Source organism: Phascolarctos cinereus, unplaced genomic scaffold (assembly GCF_003287225.1).
Source record: "Phascolarctos cinereus isolate Bilbo 61053 unplaced genomic scaffold, phaCin_HiC Scaffold_1;HRSCAF=81, whole genome shotgun sequence".
NCBI lineage: Eukaryota > Metazoa > Chordata > Mammalia > Diprotodontia > Phascolarctidae > Phascolarctos > Phascolarctos cinereus.
The window spans coordinates 8,040,333-8,056,488 of NW_027555514.1; the positions used below are offsets into that span (position 1 = coordinate 8,040,333).

The 16,156-nt window shown below is 42.9% G+C and overlaps 1 protein-coding gene across 2 annotated transcripts in view; it reads right to left on the reverse strand.

The window, feature by feature from the left end:
• The window catches only part of AGMO (alkylglycerol monooxygenase), a 358,382-nt gene that overhangs the window by 212,800 nt on the left and 129,426 nt on the right, over nucleotides 1-16,156 (reverse strand). For both annotated transcript variants that reach the window (XM_021000039.2, XM_021000037.2), the window contains exon 4: nucleotides 1,195-1,298. In XM_021000039.2, the coding sequence (XP_020855698.1) occupies nucleotides 1,195-1,298 (104 nt within the window). The remainder of the gene's footprint in view (nucleotides 1-1,194; nucleotides 1,299-16,156) is intronic.

Consider the following 16,156-nt stretch of genomic DNA (forward strand, 5'->3'; position numbering starts at 1 on the left):
TGTAACGGACTGGGGAATATAAGATGATACAAGATCCTTTGAGCCCACTGAGAGGATGAACAGGGAGGAAGATCAGGGAAGACTTCCTGTAGGAATGGCTCCTTATTGAAGCCAAACTGCCATTAATTATATAAGGCCAAGAAAGGAGGGAGCACATTCCAAGGACAAAGGTCCAGAGGTGGGATAACAAAGCAGGGAACAGGTAGTAGTGCATTCTAGCCTGCAGAGTGAGTGTGGCAAGAGGAATATTGTGAAAGAATTTAGGGAAGATACTTTGAAGCAAATTGCGGGAAACTTTAAATGCCAAGTTAAAAGGTTTATTTTGTCTATATGCTATTGTTAGAAACATATTATTGTGAATCTGTATTTATTTTATGTATATTTGATCCCAGAGGCAATAGAAAGCTGGTCAGGATTCTCGAGCTTGGCAGTGACATGCTAGGACCCGTGTTTTAGGAGTGTTTTCTGGATGGGTATCAATAGCAACAATTATTCATCATCTATAAGGTACTTACTATGTACATCAAGCCCAAGACATGGCCTTAAATAGTTAGTGACCGAGTGAGTCATTCTGCTCAGTATTGGAAACAGAAATACAAAGAATCTGAAAAATCCTCCCAGGCTGTGTTCAAGATGGGCCGGAGCAAAAAGACATTACGAGCCAGGAACTCAATTAGGAGGCTGATGGTGCCGTCCTGGAAAGCGATGGTGAGCGCTTGTCCCAGTGGTCGGGAAGAAGACTGGGACAGAAATGGAAACTGCAATCCTGTTTTGTGGCCATCCTGACATAACAAGAACACAGCTGAACTGGAAGTTACAGAGTCAGACGGGATAAGCATCAGTTCTCAAATCTGAACCCAAATTGTCTTCGTGTGATCTCCTTCACTCACCTCGTGAGGGCAGACTGAAGGGAATAGGCCATCCTCCCACTGCCCTGCCTCCTTTTCTTTGACACATGCTCTAGCTCTCCAGAGAACAACACTTGGATTGGTTGGAGGGACTGTTTGAGGCCTCTGGATCAAGACCCATCAGAAAACGCTGTCTTGATGGGAACGTGGTCACAGGGAAAAGGAGGAAGCACATGTAGGGGATGCTACTAAGCCATTTATTTAGAGGAGAAAAGAGAATGATGTGTGCCTGCTTTTTCAAATGAGAGAAGCATATTATCACTCTTGCTCATTCAATGTGACTTACCCAGGACGTATAAACTTGGAGGGCAGATTGTCTCAATGCAGTGGATAAGTTGTAGGCCTCAGAGCTGTGGTGTGTCTGGTGTGCTGCCCACATGATGTTGACCTCTGTGAGACACACAAGGTAGGAGAGCCATGAGAAGAACACAGGGGAAGGAAAGAAGTCCCTGCCATTCCCACTGTGCATGCCCAGCATTCATGAGGAAGGTAGAAAAACCCTAAAGGTCTGTGCCAAATTAAGTTGATGGGAGGATTATTCAGTCAAACAAATAAAGCACATGTGGTATGCAAAGAGGAAGAGGAGGAGGAGGAAAAGAAGAAAAAGGAAACGAGTTCATTCCAGGACCCTGGAGGGTTGCTCCCTGCCTTAGTTTTAATAACTCTCCATGAATGGTTTTGAGCTCCCAAAGGGCAGGGACTGTTTTCCTATAGTAGTAGTGGTGGTGGTAGTAGTAGTAGCAGTAGTAGTAGTAGTAGTAGTAGTAGTAGTAGTAGTAGTAGTAGTAGTAGTAGAAGTAGTCATAGTTGTAGTAGTAATAGTAGTGGCAGTAGTGGTGGTGCTGGTGGTGGTGGTAGTGGTGGTGTACTAGTAGTAGAAACAATAGTAATAATAATACCAGTAGTACCCATGGTAGGGGGTAGTAGTAGTGGTGGTAGAAGTGGCACTATTAGTGGTAGCACTGGTATTAGGAGTAGTAGTAATAATAATACTAGGAGTAGCACTCATAGAAGTAGAGGCATGGAAGGAGGAGGAGGAGGAGTGGTAGTAGCAATAATACTACAAGCAGTAGTCTTCTTTGAGTATAGTCCTAGGATCATAGGATCAGAGATTCAGAGAAGCTGGGTGATGTACACATTCGTTTTGCAGATGAGGAATCCAAGGCAAAGGCGCAAAGGAGCACCCACAGAGAGCAGGCTCCAGGCAGAGAATCTGATCTAAGTGTCTGCTATATGGAGCACACGACATCAGTTGTACTGTCAGGGTACCAGCGCTTATCCAGGGATACGCAGGGGTTAGCCCTAGCCCGTTTGAATCACCCTCTCTAGATGTTCATGGACTCCTTGGAGGAAAGGACACTTGCATTTTTGTCCATACTTGTACTCCAGCTTCCTGCACAATGCCTAGTACATGATAGACATTTAAATGCTTGTTGGGTTGAACTGAGTTGGAAGCTTCCTGTCTGGTGCCTCTTGGGTTGCTCACACATTGAGATTTACAGATGATGCAATGACACTCTACTCAGGGAACTGATGAATCGTGGAGATTCTTTCAGGGGCAAATGCAGAATTCTACTAGCTGAGCTCCCAAGTCGTACGAGAGCAAAGACTTTAAATGATACTTTCTTTAAGAAACTATAACTAAGGATATAAATATGCGTACACACACACACACACACACACACATATACACGTGTTTATATATGTGTCTATAAACATACACATATGTCTATATATACATATATATATACACATACACACATATATATACTATATGTAGACACATACACACACACATTCCCCACAGCTTACCAAAATATTAAAGCAGTGCAAATGCCATCCATCCTCCACCCACATCCCTTCACACCACTTTTTTTCCCTTCAAACATAGGAAGAAGCATGGACATTCTTTCATTTTCATCAGAAGGTTATGAAGTGGAGTTTTCATTCCATTTGAGGTTTTCAAACAAAGCTCCAGAGGGTGGAGTCCCCTTCTTAAAACCCATTACATCTGCCAGGAAAACATTTTCAATGGAAGTTGCACAAAGGAGAACACATCCACATTCTGCATGCTGAGGATTCTTTCCTCCTCGCCATGAAGGAAGACCAAAGCCCCACCCCCTACTCCCAGCTCTAGGTGTCACAGAGTGGTGTTTAAGGTCCTTTTGTTCAAAATCCAGAAAGATGAAGAAAAAAAAAAGCCGCATGGAGATGGTGATTGTTTCTATGCCAGCAAAGAGCCAATCATTTAGGCATGACTGCTCAGAAAGGGAGATTTGGCACTGCGAGCAAGTAAAAGGCTGGGTGGTCTTCGGAGCTAGGGAATACAGGGACCCCGCTGCCACAGCAGGGCATTGTGATTTGTTACACATTTCTGTGCAAACCATGACCCACTTCATATTCCACAAACCAAGGTGGCTTTCTCTTCCCTCAATTGGGTGGGGGTGGGGGTGAGGGGAGTTCTCTAGGTAGGAGGCTGTCAAGTGGAAATGCATAGGTCAATTGTTATTCAGTCATGTCTGACTCTCTGTGACCCAGCTTGGGGTTTTCTTGGCAAAGATACTAGAACGGTTTGCCATTTCCTTGTCCAGCTCATTTTACAGATGAGGAAACTGAAGCAAACAAAGTTAAGTGACTTCTCCAGGGTCACACAGCTATTAAGTGTCTGAGGCTGGATTTGAACTCAGAAGGATGAATCTTCCTGTTGCTCTATGCACTGCATGAAGCACAGCTAGGGTCCGTGAGGAAGGGTTTAGTTATCTGACAATGTAGAGGAAGTAGCTGATGAAGACCCAGAAGACTGTGCTCACATTCAAGTTCAATGTTACCTGTGCTTTGTTTGGGTAAGGGGACAATACAGACACAAAGTCTTCACTTACTTGTGGTAACTGGGGTGCCCAGTACTTGGTAGATAATGCAGCCCTCTCCAGCCACAGCAGGTGTTTGAGTAAAAGAGAACAGTAATTGTTCACACACAAATGAGAGGCGACCTCAGTCTCCCTGCATTGATCATCATTTCTGACTTAGCCTGGAAACGAAACCTTAGAAATGGTGGGAATTATCAGTAGAGAGGGGGAAAAATGGAAACTTAAAAAGCATGACCTAACGCGCCGTTCAGTGGGGCAGCTGGGTGGCACCAGAGTGCACAGAGCGCCAGGCCTGAAGTCAGGAAGACTCAACTTCCTAAATTCAAATCTGATCCCAAATACCAATTCGATGTGTGACTCTGGGCAAGTCACCCTACTCTGTTTGCCTCAGTTTCCTCATCTGTATAATGAGCTGGACAAAGAAATGGCAAATCACTCCAGTATCTTCATCAAGAAAACCCCAGATGGGGTCATAAAGAGTTGGTCATGATTAAAACCACTGAGCAATAGCTACAGTGCCTAGATGGAAGCTAAGGATTCTAAGAGGGATGGGTAGGGAGAAAAAATTTTCCATATATGGGGAACAATCAATACAAAGGCCTGGAGATTAGGTTAGATCTGAGAAAGCACTGACTGAATGCTTACTGTAACACTGGTCTTCTGTGAATATCAATGTAAACAAAAAGACAGTTCCCACCCTCAAGGAACTCACATCCCAATGGGAAAAGAGAACACATTAAAAAAATGAGTTGAAAAGATAGTCCAAAGGGTAGGATCTGAGGCAGGTTAGAAGTGAGCATGCCTGGCATGCACCGACTGAAGGAAGGGAAGACACTAGCAGCATGAGGACTCCATCGGAAGGTGAGGTGGAAGAGAGATTTTATGGATTTAAATGCCAAACAGAGTCATTTATGTCAGATCCTAGAGATAATAAGGAGGTATTGGAGTTTATCAATTAGGTCTTGCCTTTGGTAAAAGGGGAACATTGGCATCAGTGTGGAAGGCAGATTGGAATGGGGAGACATTTGAGGCAGGAAGGCCTACTCAAAGGCTATTGAAACAGTCCAGATCAAAGGTGATAAAGACCTTCACTCAGACTGACCCCTGTGAACAAAGCCAAAATGATATGTGCAAAAGATGTTGTAAAGGTAAAATTGCCAAGATTTAGCGAATGATTTGCTATATGGAGTAAGTAAGAGGAATTGAAGTTGACATAAAGTTTACAGAATTAGATTAGCAAAATGGTGCTGCTCTCCACAGTAACAAGGAAATTGGAAAGAGGTGAGTCTGAGGAGGGGCTGGCACATAACGAATTCTGTTCAGAATGTTCAGGACTTTGAGAAGCCTACAGGACACTGGCTTCAAGATGTTAGATTTGGAGAACAGCTGGTAGACGAGTCTGTATCATAGAAGGGAAATGATGTGCAGTCATTCTGGAAAGATTCGGATGCCTCACAATTTCAACTCGGGAAGGAAAAGATACTTTGGCAGTGAGGTATGTGAGTCAAGAAAACCAAGACTCTGTCTGCACTGAGAGAGTGTGTGGCACCAAGATCTGGTGATATCCTCTTTGGGCACTGTGTTCTGTGCTGGGGTATCCCTTTTAGGAAGAATCTCAATTAGCCAGAGGAAGTCCAGGGGAGAGAAACCAGCATGTGGAAGGGCCTTATGTTCAAGATATAAGAGGATTAGTTAAAGTAACTGGGAATGTTTATCCTGGCCGAGAGAAGACTGGGGAGCAGAAGGGGGGAGAGATGAAAGCTGTCCTCATGAATCTGAATGGCTATCCCAAAGAAGCAGCGTTAGTTCTGTGCTGGTTGGCCCACAGGGCAAAAGTCTGAAGATGGAAGCTGGAAAGAGGAAAGCTAGGCTTTCTATAAGTGAAAAGGTCATTAGTCAGTCAGTCAGGAGGTAGAAGTCTTCAATCTAAGCAAAGCCGGGTGGACACTTCTTGGTCAAGATGTGGAGGAATCTGGGTTGAACTCAGTGGCCTCTGAGACCCCTTTCAAAATGTGAACTTCTCTGCTGAAACTCAGAAAATTCTCTGAGATTAACTATGGCTGGTCTTGGGGCTTTTTTTTTTCTTTGGCTTTTCAAACTTCCTGTAGTGTAGGGTCATTAACCTCTTCCAATAAGTACCCTTCCCTCCTCCTCCTCGAGTTCTAGACCCTTCATCATACTACCCCCTTTCCTTGACATTACAAATAGAAGCCTTTGAAAAATATGAAGCCCTTTGGGATTTATTTATTTGTTAATGCTATTTTAATGCAGCCAAGCTAATGCGCTCACTAGGGGATGGGTTGTTCAGGTGAGTTTCAATCGCAGGCTAATGACCTATGGGTACCCAACTTCCTCATGACCTCCACAGAAGCTCAGTGAGTGAACAAAGAATCTGAAGAGGTGGAGGTTAAAAACCTGTCTCTTTGGTTGTTTTAAAAGCATTTACTTCCGATCACAAACTGTGTGTAACACAAGCCCTCACCCAATGAAGCCCAGCTGTGCAAACAGGGGACCGTAACTGGATCTAACTGCACCTCGGTCATTTTTTTTTTTTCAGTATTGGGAAAGGTTCAAGCAGGACCCTGTTTTTTTTTGTTTGTTTTTTGTTTTTTGTTTTTTACAATCTGTGTTCATATTAGGGAGAGTAAGATGGTTTTCAGAGAGAATCACCAAAGATATATTTTAATGGTGAATGGTAGACTCCTGAGGATCCTTCATGAATACAATCAGGAGAAGCTAGGCTGCTCCCAAGAATGTACCACATTTCTCCAAGGGCTGCCTGGCTTGGATTGTTGAAGCCACAATGGGAACAATATGGAAGAGATGAAAGGACTAATATCACTCTAAGAAAGAAATTCTATGTATTAAAAAAAAAAAGATTTAAGAAAAAAAAAACAGAATCATTCCCCAATCAGCTACATGGCTTAGAACCCCTCTCTGTATCATTGCCAGAGGGGAACCAGATGAGGAAGATCTGCCAATGACTCTTTTCTCATCTAGATCTTTGAGATGGTAATAGAATCACAAAGTGTTTGAGTGGAAGGAACTTTAGAAACCACAGTCATTCTAAGCCCTGTAGCTGATTGGGGAATGAACAAAACACAAGGAAAGAAGAAGGAAGTAAGGAAGCAAGCATTTATGAAGCACCTCCTCCATGTCTCGCACTGTGCTAAGAGCTTTACAGATATCATGTTATCTGATCCTCACAACAGTCCTGGAAATTGGAGGATAATTGTACCCCTATTCTATAGTTGAGGAAACTGAGGCCGGAAAAAGTCCAAATGCCTTTTCCAGGGTCTCCCGGTTATTAATATCTGAGGCTAGATTTGAACACAAGCCTTCCTAATCCCAGAGCCAATGCTTCACCTGTTGTACTGCTCACCTACCTCTGAAGAACACTAATTGGCCCTGCTAACATTATGGTGGGCTCTTCTCTTCAGCCAATCAACATTTATTAAGCCCTACTATGTGCCAGGCACTGTGCTAAGCACAGCAAATACAAAAGAAGCAAGACAGTCACTGCCTTCAAGGCGCTTACAATCCAGTGGAGGAGATAACATGCAAACAAATAAACACAAAGGAAACTATATACAAGTTAAATAGGAAATAATGAAGAGAGGGAAGCCAGGGAATTGAGAAGAAATGGGGAAGGTTTCTTGTAGAAGGTGGGATGTTAGCTGAGACAATGGAAGCCAGGAAAGAGTAGTCAGAGCAGGGAAGGGAAAGCCTTCCAGCCATAGGAAATCGCTGGGAAAAAAATGCCCGGATGAGCAAGTGGAGTTCAGAAAAACCCAGAAAGACTTGTATGGACTGATGCTGAATGAAGTGAGCAAAACCAGGAGAACGTTGTACACAGTAACAGCCACCTTGTGTGATCACTAACACTGATGGACTTAGCCCTTCTCAGTAATACAAGAATCTAAGATATCTCCAAAAGTCTCACAATGGAAAATGCCATCAAATCCAAAGAAAGAACTATGGACTTTGAAGGCAGATCGAAGCATACTATTTGCTCTTTTTTTTTCCTTCTTCTTCTGTTTTGCTTTGTTTCTTCTTTCTCATGGTTCCTCCTATAGGTTCTAATTTTTTAGAACATGACTAATGTGAAAATATGTTTAATAGGAATGTGTATGTAGAGCCTACCTATATCAGATTTCACACCATCTTGGAGAGGGAGGTGGGGAGGGAGGTAGAGAAAATTTAAAATTGAAAAGCTTATGAAAGTGTTCATTGAAAACTAAAAGTAAATTAATTATTTTTTTTTTAATGCCCAGAGCAGAGAGATGGAGTGTCAGGTTCATTAAATACCCAGAATGCCAAAGTCAGGAAATTGAAGACTACTTGTTGGGGATGGGGAATGAGCTATAAGAAGACTGGGAAGGTAGGAGGGGGCCAGGTCATGAAGGGCTTTTAATGCCAAAAAAGAGCATTTTCCTGTTGGAGGCAATACAGAGCTAATAGAGTTTATTGCATATCTATTCAATAAACACTGAATATTTATTGACATAATCAGACCTGCATTTTAGGTAAATTACTTTAGTGGCTTAATGGAGGATAGATTGGAGTGGGGAGTGTCTTGTGGCAGGCAGACCCACCAGCAGCTACCAGGGTAGGGACTATGTCAGAAGAGAGAAGTGGGCATATGTGCAAGATGTTGCAAAGGTGCAATGGACAGGCCTGAACACTATCTTGGATGGGAGGGGGAGGCGTGAGGTGTAAGAGAAAGTTAGGAGTTCAGCATAACCCTTAGGTTGTGAGCCTGGGAAACTGGAAGGATGGTGGTACCCTTGACAGTAACAGAGAAGGTAGGAGGTAGGGAGGGTTTAGGGGAAAAGATAATGAGCTGTGTTTTGGACATGTTGAATTAAACAGAGACCTCAGTTGCTTGCTTGCTGGTCCCATATCCATGACTCTACCTTTCTCTGATATCTGCTTGGGTTAATGAACACATTCAAAGACTTGGCCTTCAACAATTTATCCCTTCACCTGTTTACTGGAGACCTTACCCTGCTGGCAGATGTGCTTGCTATGGAAGAATTCTCTACCAATCTATATGATGGATACTTCCTCACACCCACTGTGATGTTCTGAGGCTCTTGATTGTCCTGGATCCCAAAGTGGACCCCACTAAAGGCAGGTGCTCCAAAATACTTTGGGCGCTACAAGTCAGAGTGAGGAAGCTGAGCGGTGCCTTTACAGTCAGCTTGAAGAGAAATTGAACCATCTGGAACATCAAAAACCCAGTTCTGCCCAGGATCTGGATGAGTGGGTTGGTCTCTCCTGGCATCTTCCTTTTTCTGAAGGATGAGCAAAGGGAGAGCTAGCTACTGATGACATGGACTTCCCCATCTCAATATGGCTGTTCTCCCTCCATATCTCCATTCTATCATGCAAGAGACAGAGTCCTGTGATGTCCTGCACGTGCACGCACAGAATGATGGAAATTCTTGGCACTTATTGAGGTGGGAGGTGCCAATGACATGAGAAACTCAAAAAATCCCCCAGCTTAGTCATGCATGACTAGTAAGTGAGCCAGGGAAATTAATGGAGCTGAACTGAACAGACTAAGATTAGTAACAGACACAAGCTATCAAAAAGCTGCCTAATTGGACCATTCTGTCCTTTGTGGATGACAATAGATATGTCCTCATTCCTTTGCCTGTTCTCTGCTCATTGAATGAATTAGCCATGTCATCAATATCAGCATCACCATATCAGAACCTTCCTGGAACATTTGCCCAGAGATGGCACCTCCAGCTCCTTTGCTCTTCTACCTGTCTACTTAGAGCTTCCAACACCTATCCCTGACAACCTCTGAATGATGCCAATTCCTCCAGAAAAAAAGTCAGTACTTTGGCCAAGCCAGAAGACTTGTGCTCAACACATTTCACAAACAATTCCAGCAACAGACACTGGGGTGGGGGATCAATCATCTGAAAAGTTCACCACATTTTCTCCTTTTCATCTCCATGTTTGGTGACAAGCAAACACTAAATCAACTCTCCAGAGAAGCAAACTAAAACATGTCTCCACCCTCCTTGAGCTCTCTTGACTCCCCAACCATCTCCCCTCTGACTGTGAGAATTGCTTCTGGAGATGTAGACCCCAAAACACAACTTTTTAACTTGGGCAGCAGAGACAACTCTGGACATATGCTCTAAGACATTCAGGCCTCGCCCTCCTTTTTTGCCAAGGTGATTTAAATTTTTTTTTAATTAATTTATTTTTAGTTTTCAACAATCACTTCCATATGCTTTTGAGTTTTAAATTGTTCTCCCCCTCCCTCCTCCCCTCCCTCCCCAAGAAGGAGTGCAATCTGATATAGGCTCTATGTACACATTCCTATTAAACATATTTTCACATTAGTCATGTTGTAAGGAAGAACTACAAACAAGAGGAGGAACAAAAAGAAAGAAGAAACAAAACAGAAGGAAAAAAAGAGCAAATAGTCTACTTTGATCTGCATTCAAGCTCCATAGTTCTTTCTCTGGATGTGGACAGCATTTTCCATCATGGGACTTTTAGAGATGTCTTACATTCTTGTGTTGCTGAGAAGGGCTAAGTTTATCAATGTTAGTGATCATGCAAGGTGGCTGTTACTGTGCACAACATTTTCCTGCTTTTGCTCACTTCATTCAGCATCAGTCCATACAAGTCTTTCCAGGTTTTTCTGAAGTCAGCCTGTTCATCATTTCTTATAGCACGATAGTATTCCATTACATTCATATACCACAACTTGTTCAGCCCTTCCCTTATTGATGGGCATACTCTCAATTTCCAATTCTTTGACATCACAGAAAGAGCTGCTATAAATATTTTTGTACACATGGGTCCTTCTCCCATTCTTATGATCTCTTTGAGATATAGTGCTAGAAGTGCTATTGCTGGGTCACAGTGTATGCACATTTGCATAGTCCTTTGGGCATTGTTCCAATTTGTTCTCCAAAACAGTTGGATCATTTCACAACTCCACCAACAACGCATTGGTGTTCCAATTTTCCCACATCTTCTGCATAACTTATCGTTTTCCCATTTTTTTTTCCAGAGGCCCCTTTCTAAATAGGAGGAGGAAGGCCAAGCATGGTTTCACACCTGAGAAATTCTGTTTAGTGGCCTGGCATCACCATCACCATTATCATTTTCAGCAGCAGTAGCTGCCACATTGATGACATTCCTATAGCACTTTGAGGTTTGCAAAGCCTTTGATGTTCATTATCTCACTTGATTGTCACAACAACCCTGGCAGGTAGTTGTTATTATTTATCAGCTCTTTTTATAGATGAGGAAACTGAGGCACAGAAGTTAAGTGATTTAGCCAGGATCACACAGCTTATAAATGTGCAAGGCAGGATTCAAACTCAGGTTTTCTTGACTACAAGTCTAATGCTCCATCAACTGGGCTACCTAGCTGCTTAAAAGCTTTTATTAAGCAGCTACTATGTATCAGATACCATGTTCAACAGCAAGGGTACAAAGACAAATATATATGTATGTGTATGTATATGTGTGTATATGTACATATATGTATAAGTATACATACATGTGTGTGTGAATACATATATACATATACACACACACACACACACACACACACACACACACACACACACACACACCCCTGTATGTATATCCCTTGATAATGTTTGGGAGTTTCCATTCTTTGGGCATTGTAGGGATGATCCTGAGCCATGGCGTAGGGTCATGACAACACATCCGGGATCTGCCATGATGCCAATGCTTGCCCGGAGCTGGTACCTCACCATCTGCCCAAGCTGTAATGCAGATACTCACCATGGCTTGCATCACTTACTCTTGACCTTGAAATCAACATTAGCATTTTCTACTGGAAAGAATGAGACAGTGCATTTGCCTATGGCTCCGCTCATACCCCCTTGGGACTTTTAAGGTCATAACTCTCTTCTGTGGGCACTACTTCCCCATATGTGTTGGATCTCCCCACTATAACAGAAGCTTTTTGAGGGCAAAGTCTATCTCACTCTTGTCTTTGTGTCTCCAGGGCCAAGCACAATACCTGGAATACGGCTGGTACCTAACAAGTGCTAGTTAAATGAAATGTCTACCCTGGGAATTGATAGGCAATGTTTAGGAGTCATTGTGTTAACTTACTGAGCTCCATTGGCATAAATACTGCTGCTGGAGAATACTGGAGGATAACTAGTTCAAAGGGACCTCAGAGTTCACCTCGTGTACGCTCTTCATCTAGCCAGAAATGATAGCCACGTGGGTATTAACTGGGTACTATAGTCACTGTAATCAAGACCGGTGGTCCTGGCGCCATGGTGCCCACGTGTCAACATCATTCACAGAATGTTCTCTGTGTCCCCAGCCTTGGGACACAACACACATCTTACAGTCTGCTCTGCAGCTGTGCCCTCTTTTACGTGGGATCTTCGTCAGAGTGGGAGCACCTTCAGAATAGCAACTGTCTACTTTTCCATACAGGGGTGCCACAGTGCCCAGAACACTGGAGTCAGAAAGACATGAATTCAAATCTGGACTCAAATATTTACTAACTGTGTGACCCCGGGCAAGTCATAACCTCCCTCATTCTGTTTCCTTATCTGTAAAATGGCCGTAATAATAGCACCTACTTCTCACTGTTGTTGTGAGGATCATTGGCAGCTAGGTAGTTCAGTGGATAGAGTACTGGGCTTGGTTTAGGGAAGACCAGAGTTCAAATCCAGCCTTAGACACTTACTAGCTGTGTGATCCTGGGCAAGTCACTTCATTTCTGTTTGCCTCTGTTTCCTTATCTGTAAAATGGAGATAATGAGAAGACCTACTTCTCTACATCTAACTGGAAGTCATATGGGTTTGACTGGCTTTCCCTACCACCCTGTTGATTCCCACTAAACTTGTAGTCTGCTTTAAAAATTTTTTTTTTCAGAAAAAGTGCTGGCTAGCCTGCCCCAATCATAAACTTTGGAAAGTATTTTTTTAAACCCATGGGGAAGACTTTATGTTTATCCCCATAAAATTTCATCTCACCCAATTCAGGCCAAAACTGTGGGCTGGCCAAAGTCTTTTTGAATCCTGCCTTTATCATCCGGGGGATTAGCTCCCTGAACTCCCTATCCCCTTCCCTTGCACACGCACACCTTGGTTTCTCTTACACTTCCAGGACTAAGACTTTGGGCAAGAAATGGCATTTTTCTATATCTCGGTTTCCTCATGTGTAAAAATGGGATAAAGGGAGCACTTGAGGACTCCTTGGTGAGTGACTGTTTGCTGAGGATCCCTGTCCTCTAATGAAGATGAATGACTGCATCGTGGCATTTTGGGCACTGACAGCTTTTATTAATTTAAAATAATGCCAGTCTCAAGATTGTAGAGATGCTCAGAGCAGATATTAAATATTAGTATGGCCAGCATTCTGGTAGCATGGCAAGGTTTCCCCTTATGTCTGTTTGCTCATTTGATTCTCAGAACAAACCTGGAGGCTGTTACTAGAGATCTTCAAGATATTTTACAAAGGAGTAAACTGAGGCTGGTCAGTGCTGGAGTATGCTCACACTTGAAGTACATTTTGAACCCACATTTTCTTGACTCCAAGGTCAACAATCAATAAATAAACATTTATTAAGTACCTGCCATGTGCCAGGCTGTATACTAAATGCTGAGGATACCAAAAAGGCAAAAGCCAGTCCCTTCCTCCAAGGAGCTTACCATCTGCAACAGTGCATTCATTGCACTGTGTTTTTTCCTGTACCCAGTACAAATGTCTAGAGTATCAGAACAAGAAGGGAATGCAGGAATTATTTCATGCAAGCTCTACCCACTGCAAGTAAGGAAACCGAGTCTCTCAGTCATCGCTGTTACAGCATCTCTCTCAGACTCTAGTCTTTGGCAGAGCCGGGACTAGAACCCAGGTCTCCTGACTCACAGTCTGTGAGTCCCACCTTTGTGGAAGCAGAGTGGAAAGCACACTGACCTGGGAGCCCTAGTAACAGGGCCAAAGCCTGCCACTGGTGCTTACCAGGTACCCACATAACCTTAGGTACCTTGACTGAAAAAACTCGGGCCTCTGTTTCTTCCACTTTACAAGGATGAGAATGGGCTTCCAGCTTTCTCAGAGTCTTTCTACTCAAAGTCTATGATCTGTGCTTTACTAACCTCACAGCTTCTACAATGCATGTAGATTACAAACAAGAAAAAATCCATTCCCTTTGTTTCCAAAATGGACATGAGTAACAAGCAGAGGGATCTGACTCTCACAAGCAGGAGGAAGAGCCTTTGGGACACGAGTGGCCTCTATGCCAAGAAGACTTGCATTGATTGGCAGGCTCTCCTATGATATCTGTGAAGCAAACTTGTGGGGAGACAGCAGGAACTTCTGCCGTGTTGTGTTTGGAACAAGGGTTCAGTTCATTTGTCTTCCTCACTTACAAAAGCCAAGAACAAATAGCTTCCTAAGGATGAGAAGGGATCCACAGAAGGAAATCCACAGGCAAGCAGAACAATGAGGAAATGATCAGAGGGAGGGGGGACAACAGAAACCACCATGACAACGGCCACGAACAAGATGGTGGCTGTCTGCCTGTCTTTATTCTTCCCTTATGGAACCCAGTTGAGTGGAGTCCATTTATCCTGTAAATAACAAACAGAACTTCCTAGGATGTAGCCTGGACTTCAGTTCATTTATAGCTTCCTGAAAGACAATGACAACTTAAGGATGGCCTTACCACTTGACCCTGTACTTAGAAAACAAGCTTTCTTGCTTCCTAGCCAAAGAGTCTAAGGTTCACGTCAAGTGTTTTCAGTCCCTAATGAATTTTTCAGCCAGCAAATAACGAGAAGGAAGAAGAGGAGCTGAGATGGATGGAGTGTCCCCAAATGCTAATCTCTGCATATCATATATGTCCCGCTCTGGAGGAAAGCTCTGATTTCTCTGCCCTAGCAGTGGCTTTGCTTATGATATTTCTTTGGGTGCTTTGAAGAATTTTGGGTTTAGATCCTCATTATTTATTTCCAAAATTATCCATTTCTAAATTTCCAATTCAATTCTCCCAACCCCTTCTTCTGCTTTGCAATGTGCTGCTTCTGAAGAGAGAAGAATTAAGAATTGTGCCCATTAGGTGGGGAGCCTGTAACTACAATTCTAGGAAAAGTGAAGAACCTTCCTACACCTCCCCAATCTTTGGCACATTGAGACTAAGGCAGTGGGTGATTATCTGCCAGGCTAAGTCTCACAGATCACATTTCCTGAGCTTGAAGCCTACCCCAGACTTAGCTCTACTTTGGACTTAGGGGAACTGTCAAGTCCTCCAAGATTCTTTCCACAATCTCTATGCCACCATGCTGGTCACTCTTGCCACCCACTCCAGCTCTGAGAATGATCATCAAAGCCAATCTACTGTTCCCTGGGAACATGCATCAACTCTGTGGCTCAATCGGCCATGACTCCCCAGTGTGTTTTGTTATCTTCACTTAGTATAATGGAAGCTCCTTGAATCCAGGGGCTAAGTGCTCACATTTCTTTCCCCAGCAGTTATCACAACACCTGGCACATAGTACTACTAAATAATATATACACATACACACACACACACATATATATATATTTCCATGCACACATATACCATAATACACATACTCACATATATAGGTATAGTTATTGTTCAGTCACTTTTTCAGTATAGATATATATATATAGATATAGATATAGATATATATAGATATCTATCTATCTATCTATCTATCTATCTATCTATATATATATATATATATATATATATATATATATATATGAGAGAGAGAGAGAGAGTTTGTTTATTCAACTATCTTTCAGATGGGCTAATGGCTGGAATTCAATTCAACAGGTATGAATTAAACATGTATACAAAGTACTGTAATACAACAAACACCCAACAGCCTCTGCCCTCACTGAGCATATATTCTAATGCTATGAATGGTTTATACAGTGTCTAATATTTTTTGAACAAGTCATGCATCATTGGGTGACTTGTTTCCACATTTCCTTCTACAGATATGAAGGCTCTCAGATGAGATCATGTTTTATAAACGATACAAAGCCATCCTGTAAGAGTCACTTCATTTGCTACAGAAATCAACACTACTTTAAGAAGCAGCACCACATGCATGTGACTCATCTCCAATGATGGATCTCCCGTTAATGCATGCTGATAGGGCACCTTCTCTCCTCTAGATCCCTGCTTCCCAATGATGGATCTCCCATTAATGCATGCTGATAGGGCACCTTCTCTCCTCTAGATCCCTGCTTCCCAATGATGGATCTCCCGTTAATGCATGCTGATTGATAGGGCACCTTCTCTCCTCTAGATCCCTGCTTCCCAATGATGGATCTCCCATTAATGCATGCTGATTGATAGGGCACCTTCT